This window comes from Centroberyx affinis, unplaced genomic scaffold, assembly GCF_046629955.1.
Source record: "Centroberyx affinis isolate AG114_WGS23_722 - 3 ecotype Tasmania unplaced genomic scaffold, CSIRO-AGI_Caff_v1 ptg005091l_1, whole genome shotgun sequence".
NCBI lineage: Eukaryota > Metazoa > Chordata > Actinopteri > Beryciformes > Berycidae > Centroberyx > Centroberyx affinis.
This window is the reverse complement of record NW_027282520.1, coordinates 480,331-502,165: the sequence shown is the minus strand read 5'-3', so window position 1 is coordinate 502,165 and position 21,835 is coordinate 480,331. Positions and strand designations below refer to the sequence as shown.

General features: G+C 40.8%; 1 protein-coding gene across 1 annotated transcript in view; it reads right to left on the bottom strand.

The window, feature by feature from the left end:
• Positions 1–4,891: 4,891 nt before the first annotated feature.
• The window catches only part of cacnb2b (calcium channel, voltage-dependent, beta 2b), a 34,004-nt gene continuing 17,060 nt past the window's right edge, over positions 4,892–21,835 (bottom strand). Inside the window, exons 2-14 of the mRNA XM_071546018.1 lie at positions 16,349–16,414; positions 14,137–14,259; positions 13,349–13,488; positions 11,701–11,759; positions 11,570–11,595; positions 10,624–10,704; positions 10,408–10,466; positions 10,180–10,289; positions 9,700–9,708; positions 8,578–8,729; positions 8,033–8,128; positions 7,022–7,195; positions 4,892–5,665 (exon numbers count right to left, since the gene is read on the bottom strand). Of these exons, the coding sequence (XP_071402119.1) occupies positions 4,892–5,665; positions 7,022–7,195; positions 8,033–8,128; positions 8,578–8,729; positions 9,700–9,708; positions 10,180–10,289; positions 10,408–10,466; positions 10,624–10,704; positions 11,570–11,595; positions 11,701–11,759; positions 13,349–13,488; positions 14,137–14,259; positions 16,349–16,414 (1,869 nt within the window). The remainder of the gene's footprint in view (positions 5,666–7,021; positions 7,196–8,032; positions 8,129–8,577; positions 8,730–9,699; positions 9,709–10,179; positions 10,290–10,407; positions 10,467–10,623; positions 10,705–11,569; positions 11,596–11,700; positions 11,760–13,348; positions 13,489–14,136; positions 14,260–16,348; positions 16,415–21,835) is intronic.

The window sequence follows — 21,835 nt, the reverse complement described above, 5'->3', positions numbered from 1 at the left end:
TGGAATCCATTCCTCAGACCAACTTGCAACAGGTTAACAGGAGTCTTATCTTGCTCTGTTCCAACAAAAGCCCTAAACTGGAGCAGTTAGTCATGAAGGCCTTGTCCAAGTTCTGTCTCTCCTTGCTGTCAAATGCCAACATCTCCAAAGCCTCTCTTATTACCTCCGCCAAGGAGGTTATGTTTTCGGTGCCGTTTGTTTGTCTGTCTGTCTGTCTGTTAGCAGGATTACGGAAAACTACTGGCCCGATTTTCATGAAACTTTGTGGAAGGGTGTAGCATGGGCCAAGGAAGAACCCATTAAATTTTGGAGCGGATCCGGATCCGACTCACGAACAAGCAATAATAGCACGAACCTTAGTGGAGGTCTGTGCTCTCCGAGTGCCCTTCTAGTTCCACTTTAATTCTCTTTTAAGGTCCACTTGACATGCCCATCTATAGTGATGGAGAGGGACTAGTGTCACACTAATGTTAATGTCACTGTTGTTCAAAACTGTATTCCATCGGTGAGTGATTTATAGGCCTATACCTTGTAATTGCAGTGCTTGCAATAAATACATTTAAAAAACTGGCTTGCCTCCTTACAGCTATTTTCAACAGTTTACACTGACCAAATTCAGCAAATGCCACACAGGGGATGTAATGAATGGGTGGATTCTTTGTTTTAAGTTGGACAGACCATTACACTTTACCATTACTCTGACACATTATTGTAAGACTTCCAGCGGCAATCCATTACATCCATTACATTATATGCATCCGAGATGAAGACAGTGAGTTATTTGGTCCAAGCACCAGAAACATTAGCAGCAAGACACTAATTCACAAATTCCCGGGGTCAGTTTAGACAAAAATCAATGCAAGCCCAAACACAGTAGGAGCCAAATATTTTGCTCACGCGTGATGCCACAAATGATCAAAAACTATAAGTTACTGCTCACACCATTGCTGAATGACAGCTGACGACAGAATGTGCTACATGACTGTCAACACTGAGTAACATGACAGTGCTACACTTTTTGTGATACACACAGAAACTGCCATATTTACTGTATGTAGACAGCGCTACACAGATAAACAACCACATGTACTGTATGTAGGCGGCGCTACACAGATAAACAACCACATTTACTGTATGTAGACGGCGCTACACAGATAAACAACCACATTTACTGTATGTAGGCGGCGCTACAGATAAACAACCACATTTACTGTATGTAGACGGCGCTACACAGATAAACAACCACATTTACTGTATGTAGGCGGCGCTACACAGATAAACAACCACATTTACTGTATGTAGACAGCGCTACACAAATAATCGCATTAGTCAGCCTACCATCTAGGTGTCTTTAAAAAACAATCTTCTCAGGTTCGTTTCTCTTTCACATCTTTTAAAGCTTTGATAAAACAAAAGTCACTAAACTTAAAACAACTGGCCCACTGGGTTATTATTAGCACGAAAACTGTACAATCCTATGTGGGTGTTTTTTCTCTCTCTTCAGTAACGTTACACTTTGAATAGATAGATGTTGACCACTCACCTCCTGCTGTGTTATCTTCACGGTGTCTCCAGTCTGAAAATCCCATGGCAAATGCCTATATGCTTCGACACAACTTTGCAGGCAAAGCAATAAATTGCTCTTGCAGATAATGCATTCTTGTGAAACAATTTCTCCACTGGTAAATCTGAGTGAACGTGTGTTTCCTCTGTAATCTTCCGAGTAGACAGTATGCAGGATACTGCAGGCCGAAACTCCTTGCATTAAAACTGTGTCTTGCAACCGCTCAGTCACTGGACATATTATTTGTGGTCTCTTACTTTGTTCACATGAGAATTAAACTGGCAGGTTTTCACAGAATCAAACTGTACATAGCTAGCTAACAGCAGTCACCTGTGAATTGCCCTCTTGACTGCTAACGTTAGCTAGCTCAAATAGAACTGAAGCTTTTCCACCACTTCCTCTTCATCTGAGTTGAGTTTTCAAAGAAGCTGCTAAATTCTGGGATATTTTTTTTGTAGTGCAGTTCCTCTTGCAAACAATTCCCTTCCTGTTTTTTTTCGTTCAGCAGCCCCGCGTGGCCGTTGTTTCCGTCCATTTTTGCGTTTTGCCCTCTGCCAGGGTTGCCAGGTAGGTCAGGTTCATTCAAGAGTCACAGAAAACACGCTCACAAAGCCAAAGCGCCCAAACTGCCAGAATTTATTTTATTTTTAGATTGAATACTATTGCAAAAATGAGTTTGCGTTATTTTAAACTATATTTATTGCTTTACTTCTTTATTTCTATTTAGAATATTGAGTCGTAAACAAAGTAAAAGATAAAGACAGATGAGAGATAAATCATAATTTATCTTCAAAACTATTTTTTATCTGAGATGCTAACTAAGGGTTAGCAGAGAGATGCTAACTAAGGGTTAGCAGCGTCAACTAACGTTACCACGAAGGCCATTTTTTGCACTTTGGTCTAATTGCATTAATGGTCCTCAAGGTACAACTTTAAAAACAAAACCTGTATATACCTTTAAAAGGTGAGGTTCAGTGTAGTACATGTGCATTGTGCAAATGAACAACCTTCAATCACAGTAACACAGCATTTTGGGAAAAATAGATGAATAAATCAACCCCACTTTTTTCTGTGGTGACTCAAGTCATCTTCCTCGCGTTGTTTTTTTGCATTCATTTCTTTCTTTCCTTGTTGCCCTGAGATATTGAATCTTGAAGATGGATACCACAATCTTTTCTTGAAATGTTTATCTCCCAGTTTATGATTTTCTACACTTAACTTCACTTCCTTACCACATATCCAATAATGAATTGGTGGGTAAACCCACCTAAACTCAGATAATTCCTCTGGCTGATCACCATGGCGTCTTTTCCTCTGGTGATGAAGCCCTGTTGTGGCTTAAAGAAACCTGCAATCAGTCAAGACAACCAAGGTAGCCTAATCAATAGAAGTAAACTCATTTGCAAGACAAACTCTCTTAAAACCTGATTATTTCCATCTTGCTACAAAACAGCATTCATTAAAGGATAAGGCCGGTGTTTTTTAATGCATTGCTTACCATCAACAAATCCTGTGAAAATAACAAAATGATTTTGTTTTGCCAACAAGTCTCGTCCATGTAGCCGGAGCCCAATTAAGCCATGTCCCAGCAGCCATAGAACTCCAGTGTATTAAAAAAACGATTAAAAACATTTCAAAGAGATATGCCATTGCTCTGGGCAGCATATTTCAGCGTCGCGATGCACCGGGCCAGCCGACTTTTTCCTCAAACAACTTAATAAGCCGGCTGTAAACACTTTGCGATCTCAGGAAAGTAGTTCCGCAGCACCGAAAATAGTCCCTGGCGTAATGAAGAATTTGTTCCCATTTGAATTTGATTTGGTAATAACTACAACAGCCTGACTTTTCGTGGTAACAGTCAGCAATTTTTAAAATTGAAACTATGTCTTTGTGAACTGTATTTCAAGGTTTTTAGCTTACAATTGGCGCCAATTACTTCGGGTTGACGGCTAAAAACGGTACGTGGGAAGTCAGAAAGTAACGGGAGTAGAGCAAACGCATTGTTGATTTTGTTATTTTCATAGGATTTGTTGATGGTAAGCAATGCATTAAAAAACACCAGCCTTAACCTTTAAGGCTGTTTACTGTGGCATGTCATCACTTACTCTTTTTTGTTTTTTCACTGTAATCCTTAATTTTTTTGTCAGGTACAAGTTCATTGGTCTGAAGAGTAATCAACAAATAATCAAACGGTAAAGTGTTGAATGATTTTATCATCAAATAAAATGTCACTTCACATGATCTTGAACAAAAGAATGCCTATTAGTCAAAACCAACTTCTGAATACTGTACAAAATGAAAATAATCAAAACAAATCATTTTGAAAGGAACGGAAAGGAGTCAATTCAGGTTGGTACACCCATGGTCTTCTCAAATCAAAGCATCATATAGGTACAGTTCTACCAAACAGTGCAACAGGCTCTCTGGTTCTCCTTACACTTAACTAACAAGGCAATTATGAAGTATATACAAATGCATAGAGGTTGTATTCAAGCAATATATTTTATCACAAGAAGATGCATAGAGTATCCAGCACATAGCACAAGTCAATGTCACTAAAAAATTATTCATGCTTCCAGACAGAGCAAATGCAAGTCAGTAAATATGCTTGAACTCCATTAGAAAAGTAGGAAGCAAAGTATGACTTCATTTTATAATTGTGTAGAAAAATAGTTTGGGATTTTCCTTACCAATGTTTAAAATAAATTGTTGGCTTTTGAAGATAGGCATATAATTTTAAATACATGGGGGCAGAATAAAATGTGACATTGAAACAAGCAAATAAATTGTTTTCCACAGTTACTTCACCAATTTATTACTATTAATGTAATTTCAAAACAAAACTTCCCTTTTTGTGACTTTGCAGAAAAGAAAACCGTATGATCCATTCAATTACATGGCCAATGCAAAATGAAAAATTTAGAAAAGGAATACAAGACAGAATGAGTGAGCAAACATTTAGTGATGCATTTCCCAGACATTGTGAGGTTCAATCCCAATCGACATTTGTGCAGGGAATACACATAGATTTAGCCATGTGGTTTACATGATAATAAAGCAATGCATATGAAAGACAAAAAGTTGACCGTACCAGTGATAAAAAAAAAGTCCTTTTGACAGAGAAAAAGAAAGACAGAAAGACAATGAGAGTATGTGTGTGTGTGTGTGTGTGTGTGTGTGTGTGTGACAGCGGGGGAGACAGAGAACGACAGAAATGATGAGGAGTTTCCAAAGTGTACAAAGACGACACACCCTGCCCATCCATTAGTGCATTATAACTCGAGCAGCATAAAACCATGCACTGACCCACAGTAGAAACAACAGTCACTAGTGTATATAGGAATCCCTGTGCCACTGTCTTGCATCCCCATGCCTCCCTTCCCTATCCCTATCCCTGTCTCTATCCCGATCCCTATCTCTGTCTCTATCCCTATCTCTATCTCTGTCCCTATCTCTATCTCTGTCTCTGTCTCTGTCCCTATCTCTGTCTCTGTCTCTGCCATGGTAGTGGTGGTAGTTGTGATGGTTGTGCACGGGATAGTGATCGGCGTGGTGTGTCCGTGGTGGAATATGCTGGTGGTGCCTGTGCTGCCGGTTGCGTTCATTGTGCTCCAGCTCATAGTCCTCTCCGGCGTGTGGCTGGCTGTTCCCGCGGTGATGTTGGTGGTGGTGATGGTGATGGTTGCTGTTATGATGGTGGTGGTTGTGGTCCCTGTGCGATGCCACGGGCCTGTGGTTGTAGCGAACCTCCTCCTCTTCCTCCACATCCTCCACCTCCTCGTCCCTCTCCTCAGGCAGGTGCCTGCGGGGGAGCCTCTGGGTGTAATCCCTGCCAGACTGAACATCCATGCCCCCAGGCGGCTGGCTGTGCTGGGTGTGGTTGTGGTGCTCCGGCCTGCGGTGGTGGTGGTGGTGATGGTGGTGGTGGTGGGTGTGCTGCGGTCTCTTTGGTTCAGTCCTCAGGGGCCGCTCTTCCTCCTCTCTGTGGCCCTCCTCAGGCCTCTGCTCCTGCGCCGGGGCTGAAGGGGGCTCCTGGTCCAGGTGGTTCTCCCGGGAACCCTTCCGCTTGGTGGCTGCCGACTTCTTGCTTTTCTGCTCATCCTGGGACGAAAAGATGTAATGCAATGTAATCTGACTGCTCACACACATGCACATTGAATGCACACCGCTTGACACGCACATGCATAACACACACACACATCCACTCACAAGCTGGGGCACATGGTTCTTTATATGTAAGAGTGGCAATCACATAACTTGAATGGATAGAAAGGATGCTTCCTGGTGTATCACGGTCATTTCCCTTAGTACACCTAACATGGCTTGATGGTTAGAATTTTGATAATGCTGTCATGTAAATTAGCGTTGTTTCATGTGTGGACAGAACATGAGACTCAGAAAGTTAGAATGTTCATCACAGCTGCCACTGGAAATGATGTCGTTGCCATGGTAACACATCATCTTTCTGAGTCTCATGCGCCAAATCAACACTGATTTCTATGACAACATTATCAAACATTCTATGGCAGTTATTGTAAGTGTACCAGCCAAATGACCATTCAAGATTGTGGATTTTAATGGGAATGGCGGCTCTATCAGTTCAGATTCTATGGTGGCGATATTCAGTTTAGTCATGGGACCTAGGACTACTTAGAGCAGCCGTATGCATTCACTCACACAGAGATAGATACACTAGTTGCATCACTATTCTACGCATCTGTTCTATACACCATATACACACATATCATTTCAAAACTAACTTCTGAACACAGTGGCTACTGTAACTCATATCTACTGCTGTGGTGGACCGGTGGTCACTCAGCTACAGTAGCATTTGATGGTATCTCACTCACCAGAGGTAGAACTATCTCATTTCTGCATATTTCCCCAGTGGAGTGGGATGAGGAGAAATGAAATGAAAATGTTGCATGAATAAATGGAAACAAAAAATAGCTGCAGGAGACTGTGAAGTTCCTCTGTCAGTGAACAACTAACATTCCTACTGTATCCATAATTTACTATGCAAACAGTTTTTCATATTCAACACACTCCTAAAACATTTCAGTATTACTAAAATTACAGTGGGAGTCAATGAGAATGCAATGAGATGAGATAAGATGAGAAGGGGGTGTGACATCTGCACAAGACTAGATTTTTCACCAGTAAATTACAACTAAAAAAATCACAAGTTTGCAAACTGTATCACACACATGTATTTTGCTTTTCAGCTTTATGGATTGAACTTCACATTTGCACATTTGTGTTATAGGTTTGCAAGTCATGTTACAAACTCACACACCTTTTAACACAAATACAAGTGATTTTGTTTCTTATTCCCATATGTGTCTGTGATTTACCTCTTGACACCCGTTTCTCTCCCTGTGTCACATCCATACTCATGAACCATCCATACATTTGTGTCACCTTCATAGTCCTCAGTCATCTCTGTCACTGTACCTGTAGTGCTGAAGGACTCCTGGGCAGTGTATTCTCTGCTAGCTGGACCACTATGGGGTTGGCAGGCTCCATCTCTGGTGGATGAGTGGCTCTCCAGTAGGACTCCAGGTAATCAGCAATGTGCTCACAGGCATCAGTTAGCTGGTTCTCATCCAAGATGACATCAAACATTTCCTACAGGAGAGGAAACAGTGAACAAGGAAAGGATTAAGGAAAGGAGCAGGGAAACAGTTACAGGACTAGCTTGTAACAAAGACAGCAATTTAAATACAATCTATGTCATCGCCGCCTTTTCCAGTCCCCCCGGACGCCACCGACAGAGTAGGGGGGACTTTAAAAATAACACTCTCCTGGTAATCAGATCAAGTTAGTCTGTGATTAGGTCCTACAGCGAGATTCAGATAATGAGATGTAAGGAAATAAGGTCATCTCAAAAAAAGAAGGACACCCACGTACAGTGTCTGATGAGCATTCAAAGAGGGCTTTGAACTTGAGAGTGCGTGGGATCAGGAAAACATTTTAATGGAAATGTTGATTGTTGACTATGCAATCTAAAACACTAATTGTAAGGAATTCTAACTAATTAGAATAAACCTTTCATATGTCTGTAGCATGCATAGATATAGTGGGGCCACCATTGCACTTCCAGGTTACAGCTAACTCGCTAGTGTTGCTACCAGTCTCCTAATTCCTAGTAGCATTACAAAGTTATCAGTTCTGGTCTGTTAACAATAGAGACAAAGCAAAATATACTGTAGAATAAAAATTAAATATCTAACATCATGACTGGATAACAAAGACACAAAATACATTTTTAGATTTAGTTTACCCAAAATCTAAAAATACATGATTTGGCTGAGAGACTATGACCTTTGTAATCCACCATATTTTTTCCTGGCTCTTTCCTGTTTATATTCACTTCTCCATGTGCATCTATATCCACCAAAAAAGACTATGATGGCAAATGAACACTGGACAAATTCCATACAATGGCCACTAGGTGGCACTCACCGGCGGACACTGGGCCAGCTTGTCTGCTGCCACTAGCTGAACATTAAGATGTTTGGTCTGAGACTTCCCTCTAGTCTTGATCAGTCTGGTCAACACCTACACAACAGCAGTGAAGAGAGGGAGGAGAGAAAGGGAAACAGAGCAGCAGAGAAAGAAAAGATTTTTAGTATTTTACTAAGTAACATGATGGATATCCCTGCATGGCATTAATGAAGATGCTCATCGCTTCATTTCCAGAAAGATACTTAGCAGATACAGCTGATATGAAGAATAGCACGAATGGAACAATTTTATACCACCAGAACCAGGAGTATCAGGTTTCTTTAGTGTACACACTGAAAGTGAAAAATGTTGGAACGCCTGCTCACTCCATGTAATGGACTGACCAGGTGAACCCAAGTCAAAGCTGGGTCACCTTAATGATTTCACCTATTGAATTCCCTTCAATCATGACAGTTAAATTTTTTTAGTCTTGAGAGAATTGACAGGCTGTTTGTCCAAAAGAGGGTGCAACCCAATATTGTGTACGCTCTGGTGAAGCTTGCCTTCGGCGAGGAGATCTTGACATAGACGAGGATGGGGGCCAGGGAGGTCTTGGACACCTGGAGAGGGTGGTTGACTGTGTCTGCGTCCAGCACCACCAGCTGCAGGCTGCGGGCCAGCTCAAAGATACGCTCCACCTCCCCCTGGATCTGGGCTGCAGGAGCAGAGAGTAGAAGGGATGAAGTTTTCTCTAACACCTAACACATCCAGGGAATCAATCAACCCTTTCATTTCCTGCACATACCTGTTTACCTTTAAAATAAAATAAGATTAAGATTAAGACCATATATCAAGGGTAATCGAGGTAGATAAAGTCTGAACAAAAATAAAATGTCTTGAATGAATAGAAAAATGTATGTATTTATATTAGTACTGATAAACTAATTTTCAGATGTTTAACCTCTACCCCAGAATTACCAATGTAAACTACATTGCTGTTCAAGTGACTTTACTGTTTTGGCACTCAAGGATCCTTCAGCTGGAAAGGCCATTTCATGCCATTGCATGTCATATCAAGTAATTTCATCAATGTTAGCACTGCCAGAGCCGTTATGTGAGCAACCCGTATGACAAATGGAGAATGGCTCGCATGACACCTCAGCAGATTGAAAACTGTAAATGTGACAAGACGTATTATTTCTTGTTAAGAAAGGTCTACTCAATGAGACTGCCTAATTAATTGACTTGTCTATAGTTTGCTGAGGTAAATAATACATGAGTGGGGCATGTTGCACTCATGGGAACAGTAATTTAGACATAAACCACTAGCGGGAGAGCAGGAAAGCGAGCAATGGAGGAAGCAGTAGCTGTGGAACTTCAGTCCTTTATGCAGTTCTCAGCAATATCTTACCATGATAACACCTAATTACATCCTACCCACCTGTCTGCCCACTAAACAAACATACAGCAGAAAGCATCGGCTTGTACTGATTTGATCCATGCCCAGTCTAGCTTTAAATGGCTGTGAAGAAAGCAAGCTAATGCCCATATGAATCACAATCTACACATTAAGTACTGGCAATACAGTGGCTGCTGGTACAGCTATGAGGTAACATAAGGAAGGGAGGAAGCGAGGTGGAGCGTTCAAACACAGATGAACTACCAGCTCTTTCAGTCATACATACCGGCAGCATCTGGGTTCAGACAGCAATGAGAAAGACAGAGTAGAGAAAGCCAAGTAAATCTTATCCCCCCTCTGTTTGGTACCCATCCATTCGTTTTCGACCCAAGGGGAAACTTAGAATAGCCTACAATCTCACTGTGGCAAAGAGAGCTGATGCTTTATATTGCCATCAGTAAAGTCATTATCATACAATCTTTACTCAGACAATGAAACAAGGCTATGTCTCAAATGACCTCCTATTTTCTATCTGGTGCTTAATTATCTTAATTTATCTTGATTGTGGTGCATATGGTGATCTCTAATGTACATTATTATCATGCTGTGGTCTAAATTAGTGCTTTTAATGTAATAAGGACTAAGGGTTCATTTATACAATGTATATACATATAACATCACCTTGTTTTCCAAGCAGGTAAAAAATAAGTATCAAGGATAGTTTGCCACTACTATTTGACCCAGGTCAGACTAATAAGCTATGTACCTAGATTGGAGCGGGTGTTGGACCGGTCAATTAAGGCCTTTTTGCCAGGGTTGTTGAGTATGGACCGTTTAGCCAGAGAGATGTCTGCCGTGACCCGTGTAATAGTAATTCTAAAACAGAAAAGAGACAAAGTAACAGGCACTACAACGCAGTTATGATTTTAAATGTTTTTATTTTGTTAATCACCAAATAACAAGGGTGATATTAAAGAATTAAATCAGAACTTACCTGCCTTCAAATCGATGTTTTAAAAAGTCAAATAGTGCTTTTTGCATCATATCTGTAACCTGGAATTCAACAAAAAAACATGGATTTTAATAAAAATTCCACCAGTCAGAGTCTGATTTCCCAAAGGTTTCTCAGCACTGACAGAATCATAGTTCCATTATAAGTCAAGGGCTAAGATGCTTCTGGTCAGTTAGTGAGTGTGTAAGGCAGGTTTACCTCTAAGCCCTTCAGCGATGGCCCCATCAGAACCACAGGACGCATGGTAGGCACTACATCGTACATAGCCACCTGCTCCCCCTACAGCCCCAAGGGAGAGAAAGGGAACTTTGAGTCAGTATTCAAGATATCTGATGGTATTATCTTGAGATTTTGTGAATGTCTGACTGTGAATGTGTGTTCACACTGCGAGCAACATGTCACCAGAAGTTTCTTATGGAGCTGAGCAACCAGGGAAACTTGGCCGATATGTAGATGGTCAACAAGCGGCTGAACAACAAATTAAGGCTTTTTTGCCAGCAACTATTTGCCTCACATGTGGAAACAAATAGTTCTGCCTCACATGTGGAAACTGGGAGAGAAGTTGATTACAGTCAATCAAAGCTTCCCAGTCCTCTACAACATTTATTTGACAGACTACAGGAATAAAACATCTCAAAAATGATGCTTAGAGAATGGTTGCATCCATCATTGGGGTTGATAGTCAGTTCTGAATTAATGTTATTGAGTTTTTTCGAATTATTTTCGAATGATGCTACCTAATTAGCGCTTGCTATCAAGCTATGTCAACCCATCGAGACAATGTAACATTATAAAACACAACACGGAAGCGAAAAATACATGATTTGTAGCTGACCAGACCACAGCAGACCACTACATAGATGCAATCGGAGCTTCTAACACCACCCACAATCGGTCAGAAAAGAGCGACACATCAGCCATGTTGCTCGCAGTGCGAATGCGGGGTGAGCCTGGATGAAAGGTGTGATGTGTTTGTTCTCTTGCTGTATCTATGTCCTTTGTTGCTTTGTAAAGAAAGTGTGATAAATCTCTTTTGCCAACAGTACTTTATAGATTGACTTAATTGACATGGAAAATAAAGATAAAGATTACTGTACTTTATAATGTGTCAACCATTAAGAGCCACCAGCTTTCAGTCACTTACCGGTTTCTTCTTCACCTGCTGATTAGCTGTTCATAGAGAGGGAGGGTAGAGTTATCTAATGTTAACTCAACAATTACCAAATATATTATTAGAAACAATGTATCTTTTTACACAATTGAGTGCAAACTGACCTTGTGAAGGAGGGGTATATTTTTTTGAGTTGTCTTGAGTTGTTTGAGATGCTGCTTTGCTGAAATGAGACAGAAAGTTCCTCAATCAGCTCACTTATCTAATCTCTCACAGAAAAGACTCTGATAAACAGGGAAAACGTCTGAGCAATTCTGATGAGCAACATTACCCAAGAAGCAGATTTTGACTCTGTAGTTTGTAGTCTGTTGCTGGAAGCATTATCCATCTATGCTTCATTTACACTATAACTTGCTACGCCTCAGTCATGGTGAAAGAAGAGCACTATAGCAATATGCCAATGCAATATTGTCAGCCTTAAAAAGAACTTGTGTCACAAAACCTTTCAGTGATTAGCAGTCTCTACAATATATATTCCTTATAGACTGTGTGGGTCACATAAAGTTTCTTCATATAAGATGCACCCATATAACGCTTATAAGATAAATCCCTTGAACCAATTAAGCACACAAAGTTGCTGCCCCAGCCAAATTTTCAAGATTAGGCTGCAAGAAAAACTCTGATAGAATTAATGCTACCTGGTCCTCTAGGTGTGTTTCTGTCAGCCTAAATGGGTTTAAGTCAGCTCAAAATCTTGTACCGTGCAACAAACAGTTTACCTTGAATGTTAACTTGAAGGTGGATCAGCCATCTAGTCAGGCAGGTGCAAGGCACAGGTGCATCCGGGACATGCAACTATTTTAACTACCAACCACTCAAAGTCAAAGACTTGGCAGCAATATTGTGCAGCCTTGCAATTGCTCATGCAACTTAAAGAATGCATGCATATCAGAGTGCTTCTGAGTCACAGACAGATGGTGTTTTCATTTCATTCACAGTACAGAATCTATACCACTGGCTCACCAGCTAGTTGTCTACTGTTTACACTATCTGGTGCAACTGCCTTACTGTTTCACAGACAGAGGCAGATTTTCTTTCATTCACAGTACTGGATCTACTTTCCTGCCAGGCTGATCAGAGTCAGTGCAGCCTATTGACTAACCAGAGGGGAAACATTCCTTTTCTCCCAAAAATAAGTGTGATATGAAGAAAGTCTCCTATACTAATAATACAATTTGGGATTCATTTTCATGTTGTATGCACCTGTACCTTGTTTGAGTTGCACAAACAAGTGCAATGGTACGCATTATTTGTTGACATGAGTACAAGTATTGGTTTTGATTGGTTGGCCATGACATTACTAAATAATATTTGGCTGGGTCGCCCTGCGACTGTCGGCCTGAAAGGTCAGACTGCCTATCGGCGGGAACAGCCTGCCTGGTGAGCTAAGGCTGGCTACATCAGCATCATCTGTTAATCGCTTCTTAAAACTCACTTTCATAGAGTTGCTTTTATGCAATTATCTTCTATTGACTGTCCTTGACCTCCTTCCCCTTTTTCTGTTTTAATATTTCTTGCGTTGCTTACATTGCTTTTCACCTGCTCATCTTTTCAAGAAGTACCTCACATCACCCTTTCCCCACTGATATCACCTCTCTGCTCACTCAAACTGCTTTAAAAAAAATCCCTCTATGTCTCTCCTTAGTGTCAGCTAAATACCTAAAATGTAATGTAATCCTCCACTGTAACATAGCACACTAGGCTTGTGTGCTAGTGTGTGACCACCCTGTATAGAAGGAGCAGCTTACATACTTAGCTAAGGCCTTGGCAGCTTTCCTGGCCTGGACTTCTCTTCTGATGAGGATGGTTTCCAGGTTGACTGGACTGGGGACGAAGCCCACCACACCATCCTCCTTCACCGGTCGTCCGATCCACCACTCATTGTTAAACTTCTGGAGATGGAAAAACAAAATCAGAGGCGAAAGAGTTTGATTCACTCGATTGGTCGCCATTTTTGTTACGTAACTGCATTATTGTAATTTCTTCATTATCACCACAAGAAACTTGTAAATCTGTCAATATACAACATACTGAGATTTCCTCAAGCCAATAAGAACTCTGTATTAGCATGATGAGGTTGTTGCACAGCACCTTTAATCTTCAATATGTCGTTTTCTTATCTACAGTATATCCTTTTCTTAGCTGCTGAAATGACCCAATTTCCCCACTGGGATTCATCTCAACTCATCTCATCTCATCTCATCTCATCTCTGTAGCCCGAGCATCATTTATATAACATAAACGTGAGCCATTTTGTTGATGCTATTATCCCAAGTACCCTATACTATCATATCAGTGTCAGCGCCATACAGCTATACAGAATGATCAACATCAGTCATCAACATCATCTTCCTCCTCCTGCTCCTCCTCTTCATCATCATCACTGCTGTCATCCTCATATAGTTGCTTATGGGCTACCATCCACCTGTCCTGGACAAGTCAGGCACTTCTCAATTCTGAGTGTCAAGCGCAGGTCTCACCAGCTAAGTCTTTGGAATGACTAAATCTAATCCAATGACGCCTGTGTGTCTGTTTCCGACCTCTTTGACGTGTAGGAAGTCTCTGGCCTCGAAGGTGACAGCCTGGCCTGGCACGGGGACGTTGTCGTCGTCTGCTGGCGTGTAGGAGAAGTTGCAACGCACGGCAAACGCCACAGGCTTGTACTAGAGGCAGAGGACAGGTGTACATACAAAATGATCTTGACAAATGGCTGTCTGTCAGTTAACTTATTTATTAAACCATAAATGTGTGTTGGCCGTATCAAAACGTTTATTTATGTAATCTTCATTAAGCAGGCACATCACCTAAGCGCAATTTCATATTTAAAGGAATGGCATAAATTCACCTCTTGATGGGATATGGGGAGGTGATAAACAAAGTGACTGTTAATATGTAATAAACCAAGATGAAATTTTTAAGTGATCTGCCCAATTAAAAAATTAAAAAAGATATGCGTCTTTATAGGATAGAAGTATTGTTAATTAGAGAATACAGTAACTACTTGTAATGTTGAATCATGTGCAGCAGAGACATTATTATTCTATACATATCTTGTGAAGCCAGCATAATTATGTAGTTATGATATAATTATGGCGTGTGTGCCTCAGAGCATGCCGGTGTATCTTTGCGCATGCTGTGTGTGTGTGTGTGTGTGTGTGTACTGTATGTGTGTGTATAATCAGTGAGCTATTTTTAAGTGCCACAGGGTGCCAAAACAGCTCTGCAGGTTTTTTAACAGCTTGCAAATTGTAGAGTATGACCTTAAATCATTCATAAGGAGAGAGAGTTAGATAATGTAGGATTCTGTTTAAATGGGCAGCATATGGGAATAAGAAAAGAAAAAACATATTCCTCTATGAACTACATATTTATTGCTTAACATATGAACATTTCCTACAAGGCCACCCAGTCATAAACAAGCATTATGAGGGTAATGGCCAAATATTCTGCTCTTTTTCACTCAAAACTGCAACTGCATCCTCTTCTTTTAGTACAGTAGCTGCGCTTCCTCCCGACTGAGTCCCTGTTGGTGTTGTAATCCTATCAGAGTCAAATGTCAGCAACGTGCCGATCAAGCTGCTAATTACTCCAGTTTGGAAAGTTTGGCGCTGTGGGAGAGGCTGTGGGGTCAGCATGGGACGGGCCCAGTGTGTTTGCCACCTTAATTACACAGCACCAGTGGGAGCACATTAAATCTGCGAGGGAGGATTTAATTCAATTTTCAGCGGGACCGGCATCAGCAGGCGCAGCTTAAAAGACAAAGTGAGGGGCAGAGTTTCTTATCTGGTGTGATACCTTTATGTCTTTGTGAAATGACCTCCATGAATCAATGCCTAAAGAAAAAACACCTCCTGTATGTATGTAAGTCACACTAAATGGCCAATGCAGGGGAAACTCTGACAATAAGAAGCGAATATCTTGCTTGGCATGACTTCAGATTTTAATAAAACTTTCAATTTTGATAGAATTTGAACAGTCTTATGTTTTTTTCCCCTCTAAAAATTTAGCTTTCCATCCTCATCTAATTCTGTGTCCTAACTGTAAATGAACCAAAGCTGTTAACACTTACTTACACCTACTTTCAATTCAGCATTTTAGTAATGGGTTGTGCATCCCAACTACCACTGACTTCATTATAATTCAAAACTGTGTCTGAAACTCTCTAAAGATCCTTCAGGTTATAACACAATTTTCATCATAGCGAATTCTTTCATTGTCAGTGTTTCTACTCTTGAACGGTATGTGAAAAAATCTATGAGAAAGTGAGACTAACAAGTGATTTCATAATCAGATTACAGATTACAGTCCTAGTATAGCATTATAGTTGTTAATGCAAAAACATTTATTACATCTGAAATTTCCTAAGTAAGCCTATTTGATTACTGTTTGATCAGACTAAGCTTACAGTGCAATATTGCTACGAAGCGGTCAGCTAAAGAGGGTGCAAAAATTTATTTAAACTGAATCAGCAATAATCAACATCTTTCATCATTATCCTTCTCCAGCCATTGAGCACATAAAGGGATGACAAGGATGAAGATATTGCAATGACTCATTTTAATAGCAGAATATTGCTCTGCTAATCCGATGTCCTGATGTCTGTGTTTCCTGTCTGTGATGTAATCATGTCCTTGAGAGCAGCCTGTCTGAAAAATGAGTGTGTGAGGGCTGGGGTGGGGCGGGTGGGCGGGTGGGGCGGGTGGGCAGGTGGGGTGGGTGGGGTTATGCCAGGATGCAACAGTGAGAACGTACCTTAGCCTTCTCCAACTGCACCTGGGCGTTCCTCTCCTCAACGACATCCGAGTCCTGACGCTCTCCCTGAGAGAGAGAGAGAGAGAGAGCGAGAGAGAGAGAGAGAGAGAGAGAGAGAGAGGGAGAGAGAGTAATGATAAGTAGCCTAATCATTCCTCTGTATTGATTTGATGTGATTGTTATGTATTGCACAACCAAAAATGTCCATCTTAACAAGTTATTTAGTCTCATATTCAGTCTTCAAATATTATTTTTCTTAAAACAAGAGAACAATTCTGCCAATTGGGTGAGATAACTCCACTTGTTTCCAATGCAGTTTCACTTGTTTCGGGAATCTTCTAGAAATGTCAGTATCAAGTGAAATTGTCTCACCCCACTGGCATATTTCTTCACTTGTTTTAAGAAAATTACGATCTTAGGACTCAATAGTAGACTTAATGACTAGATGGAGCTTTTTGCAGTGTGGAATGTATTGTAAACAGCAATATTGTCAGTTTGTTGACAGTCGTGATGATAAAGAATCTTTGAAAAAAAAAAGAGACAGAGAGAGAGAGAGAGAGAGAGAGAGCAGTACATGTCAAATCATTTAAAAACAAATCACATCAAATCCATATAAATCACCCAAACACATCCAGCTTAACCGTAGTGAAAGAAAATGCCCGTAGATATCACCAATATATCATTCTTACTCCAGAGTGGATTTGAATCAGAATTGATTCAAATTGATTCAACACCTCTGCGCTAAAGCTTGCGACCTAATAACATTTCCCAGTCATGCCTGCTCAGTCAGTGTTCTTTTTTCCCAGCATCCCACTGCCTTTTAATTGTCAGGAAGTGGCGCATTGGATCCCCTCCTGGGACACTCAGGTTTATGTGCCATGTGTCCCAGAGATTAGATTGTCCCCTCAAAGACATGGTAATTAATGCCCTCTGTGTCATAGCCAGGCGGAGGCACAGCCCCCGCGTCAATCTGGCACTCAAGACACACACTTGCATCCCAAAGTCACAAATCAACTCTTTCCTCCTAGACAGTCCGCTCCCCGATGCATTTTAACAATGCAATGCTCCTGAGTCCTTGGTGTATCAGAGCCAGCATTCTCAAATCAAATTGGTTTCACACATGGGGAGATTCATATTCTGCAGATACTAATGACATTTTACTTTCATAAGGGTTCCATTATTTCATATATTAGTTTTTCTTTTTTACATTTTACGCTGTGTTTATACATTCCTTTACTTATAAACATATACAGCAAACATGTACATGCTTATATCTGTATATACTTAGATATCTACATTTACTTATATATATACATACATATATATGTATATATATATATATATATATATATTAGGGCTGCAACTAACGATTATTTTCATTGGCGATTAATCTGTCGATTATTTTCTCGATTAATCGATTAGTTGTTTGGGCTATAAAATGTCAGAAAATGGTGAAAAATGTCGATCAGTGTTTCCCAAAGCCCAAGATGACGTCCTCAAATGTCTTGTTTTGTCCACAACCCAAAGAAACCAGAAAATATTCACATTTAAGAAGCTGGAATCAGAGAATTTTGACTTATTTTTCTTAAAAAATTACTCAAACCGATTAATCGATTATCAAAATAGTTGGCGATTAATTTAATAGTTGACAACTAATCGATGAATCGATTAATCGTTGCAGCTCTAATATATATATATATATGTATGTATAGACTGCAAAATGTTTGTGTTCTTTCTCTAGACATATTTCTCCATATTTCTGCACATTCTCCCTCTAGTGATAAAACTGTTGGCAGCATATGTTTGCATAATCCCTCAGTTGTTTATATATTTTATTGCTTTTTCCTGTTCTTTCTTATTGCCTACTTTATATTCAATTGCGTGCTTATATTACCTTATCGCTCTGTGACTGTATGGCTAACTTTAAGTTTAAAAACTTTACTGTTGTTGTATTGCTACTATTAATACTACTACTACTACTATTACTACTAATTAATATTTTTTAATGCTAATTGTCTTCACAGTATAATGTGCTTTTCTCACACCCTTGCAGCTTCCAGAATTCAAACCCAACACCCACATTTCTGCTTGATAATAATGCTTGCTGTTATCTCCCTGTGTCTCACCTACAGTTTGCTTCGGTCCAAACTATAATGGAAACCTTTACTTTGTGGCATTTTTGTATTTGGCTCAACTAGGTTCACAGTGTAGAACAAAAGTCACATGGACTCACAAGTAGCGTAGTAGTGGAGATTTGATAACCTGTCATCCTGTGAGGTTAGATGTTTTGACAGCAACTAGAGTCAGAATAAATCTGATTCCAGTCTCTGTAACTTCAGCTAAGCATGATGGACTAGTTTGTACTGTTTGCAGTAATTTGCCTTCTCTGGTGTTCATTCCAGTTAAGAACACAAGAAGAAATAGCTGAATAGCTGAAGACTGCGCTCATTGTCCAAACTTCATGTTCAACTCCGCCAATGGACAACGGGCTCGGTCTCCCCTCTGCTCTCCTTTACCCCCTCGCTCTTGCTCTCTAAGTTATTCCAAATGAATGCACGCTGCACTGTATGCCACTAGTGAGAGGCTCTGACTTTGACAATGATGGATTATCCAGCGTGTCATTGCTAGGCCAATAGTTATGGTGGACCTATCTTCAACTCCAAAACGCTCAGCTGCAATAGCTTGTACTCTGAGGGGAAGTGAGAAGGCAGAGGGAGAGATGGAGGGAGGGAAGTAGGGAGGGAGGGAGGAATGGAGAGGGAGGTGAGGGAGGGAAAGAGGGAATTCATAAGTAAAGACTGAAGTAAGGATAAATGGTGAGAATGAAGAAAGGACACAATGAAGGAAGAGGATGAAGAAGAACGTTGAAATGATGAAAATGGTGTGTTGATGGAGGTGAAGAAAGACAAGAGGAGAGGACAAATTAGCAGAGTTTGATGAGCGGACTGAGAAGAGGGACTTTATGTTATCGCAACATTGTAAATCAAGGGCATAAGAGTCAGAGAAAGGATGGATACAGACATAGTGATGAAAATGAAAGCAAGACTAAGCTCTAAAAGTGCGCCCACCTCATTCAAAGTAAACACCTGCGACAGCCTAAATAGGAGGAGGACATCGACATGCAGAGGAGCAGCAGGGAGAAGGAGAAAAGATATGAAGGAGGCGGGGAGAACGGAGGGGAAGGGAGAGGAAAGGTGGAAGAAGAAGAAAAAAAAGATACTAAAAGTGTCAAACAAGGTAACATGAGACAAAAAAGGAGGACGACGGGATATATTAACGAGGTGGGGTAAGGATGGCAATTTGCAGAGAAAAAGGAGGTGTTGAATTTAGGAAGAATGTTGTAGAGACAAAGAAAGAAGAGTCAAGAAAGAGAATTAGACGTCAAGGAGAGGGAATAAGAGAGGAGGAGGAAGTATTTTTCCCTCGGGCAGAATTATGCCCAGGCGCATGTTTTTGTTTACCCGTGCCTGGTGTAGACATCTGTTCGCACAGCACCCGCCTCTCCTGCAAGCCAATGTCACCCAGCCAATAGCAGCTACAAAACGCCCCCGCTGAATTATTAAACAATGTTAAGCTTGCTACTGCAGGTGACTTAGAGATGTTTATTGTCTGGGAGAAGGAAAGCACTGCAAAAATCTGAGATTTTAGATTCATTATTGACCGGCCTCTTACATAGCATTACCCTTATATATACTATGAACCATGTGATTAAGATTCATATAGGCCTAATTAATTATTAAATGTGATTCTGGATTGTATGTTCTGGTAGTACAAATTGTGAAAACAAAAGCAATCCTCACAGTTTTTAAATAAATGTTGGTATTTTCTTAATGGTTTTTGTTTGACTGTGTGCCATACCTATTAATACTATTAGATTTCACAGAGCAACTTATTTTGCAATAAGATGATGAATCACCCCCCCCCCCCCATATCACCCATAATTCCAAATGTATAGTATTGCCTGTTTATTTTAACCTTGTCAACCCCTGCACTCCAACCAAAATGTCCATTAAAGCACAACTCATTCTTGAATTCAGTCTGTCATTTTTTGCAAACCTCGCCTCTCCATTCATCATCTCTCCATCAATCTCCCCTTCCTTTCCCTTTGCTCTTCCTTCTGTCCCTCTCTGTCTGTCCATGCAGGCTATTGGAGAACCATCCCAGCCCATTAATGTGATTATGTGGCTTAGAGGCTGGGCAAAGGAGGGTGGAGGAGAAGGATGCGGGTGAGCAAGTAAAGTCACGTTCAAAGTCCCTCTCCCAGGCGCTACCTGAAGGTGACTCCTTTCCCACTCAAAAGTGTTTACACAGCTCTTTCGGCATGTGCCAGGGGAGCGCATTAGGAAAAGAGTGTCTGATTGGGGAGATGGACTCCATCCCTTAAACTAAAATAATCAAAGCCATTGAGTCACCAGGAGCCAGCTGGCTAGCCTGGAGCATCCCATTCCCAAGAGGACAAACTAAACTCTGGACTGGATCTTAAAGAGAGTCAGAATCTGAGACTGACGGTGAGTTCATGCTAAGCATAATTGGAGCAGTTTATTCAAACTTGGAGTGAGAGCATAATCTGAACCAACTACAACAAACGACCCCAAAAGGCAAGGTTTTATTGGTATAATGAGATGAATTTTGACATCTGATAGCCAGCAGTTCCTCGTGTTTGGAAAGTATAACAAAACTAGAAGGGCACTCGGAGAGCACAGACCTCCGCCAAGGTTTGTGCTATTACTGCTTGTTCGTGAGTCGGATCCGGATCCGCTCCAAAATTTAATGGGTTCTTCCTTGGCCCATGCTACACCCTTCCACGAAGTTTCATGAAAATCGGGCCAGTAGTTTTTCCGTAATCCTGCTAACAGACAAACAAACAGACAAACAAACAAACGGCACCGAAAACATAACCTCCTTGGCGGAGGTAATGAACCGAGGGCAAACTGCAGTCTGCAGAACTGATGCTTAGCTTCTGCTGTTTCTTCATGTTCTTAAACGGTATGAACACCAGAGAAGGGAATTACAGCAAAGAGCGCAGACAAGTCCATCATGCTTAGTTAAAGGTTCAGGGAAGGGAATCTCCCCTCAAGCAGCTCAGAATACAAATGTACAGCAAATGTTGCAGGTTACACACTCTGGACAATTAATTATAGATATCAAAGTGACAAGTGGCATGAGGAGGGAGCTAACAAGTCTGATATGAGATATTAGGAAAAAGCTATACTGTAGATCAAAGTAGGGTGCAGGGACCACCAGGGGTCCTTGATGAGGATCCAGGGGGTCCTCTGGCAAAATAAGGAATAGCTCAGTTTCACTGTTACTTCACTCCCTAGAAGAGAATGAATCATGATGACTGATTTGATCATAGGTTTCACTCTCCCCAGCAGTGCTGCTACCTCCCCACCTACAGTATAGCGTTATATAATTCTTTACTAAGTCACTAACTACAAAACTCACCTCAGATGGAAATCTTATCAAATGGGGTTTAATGTTCTTTTT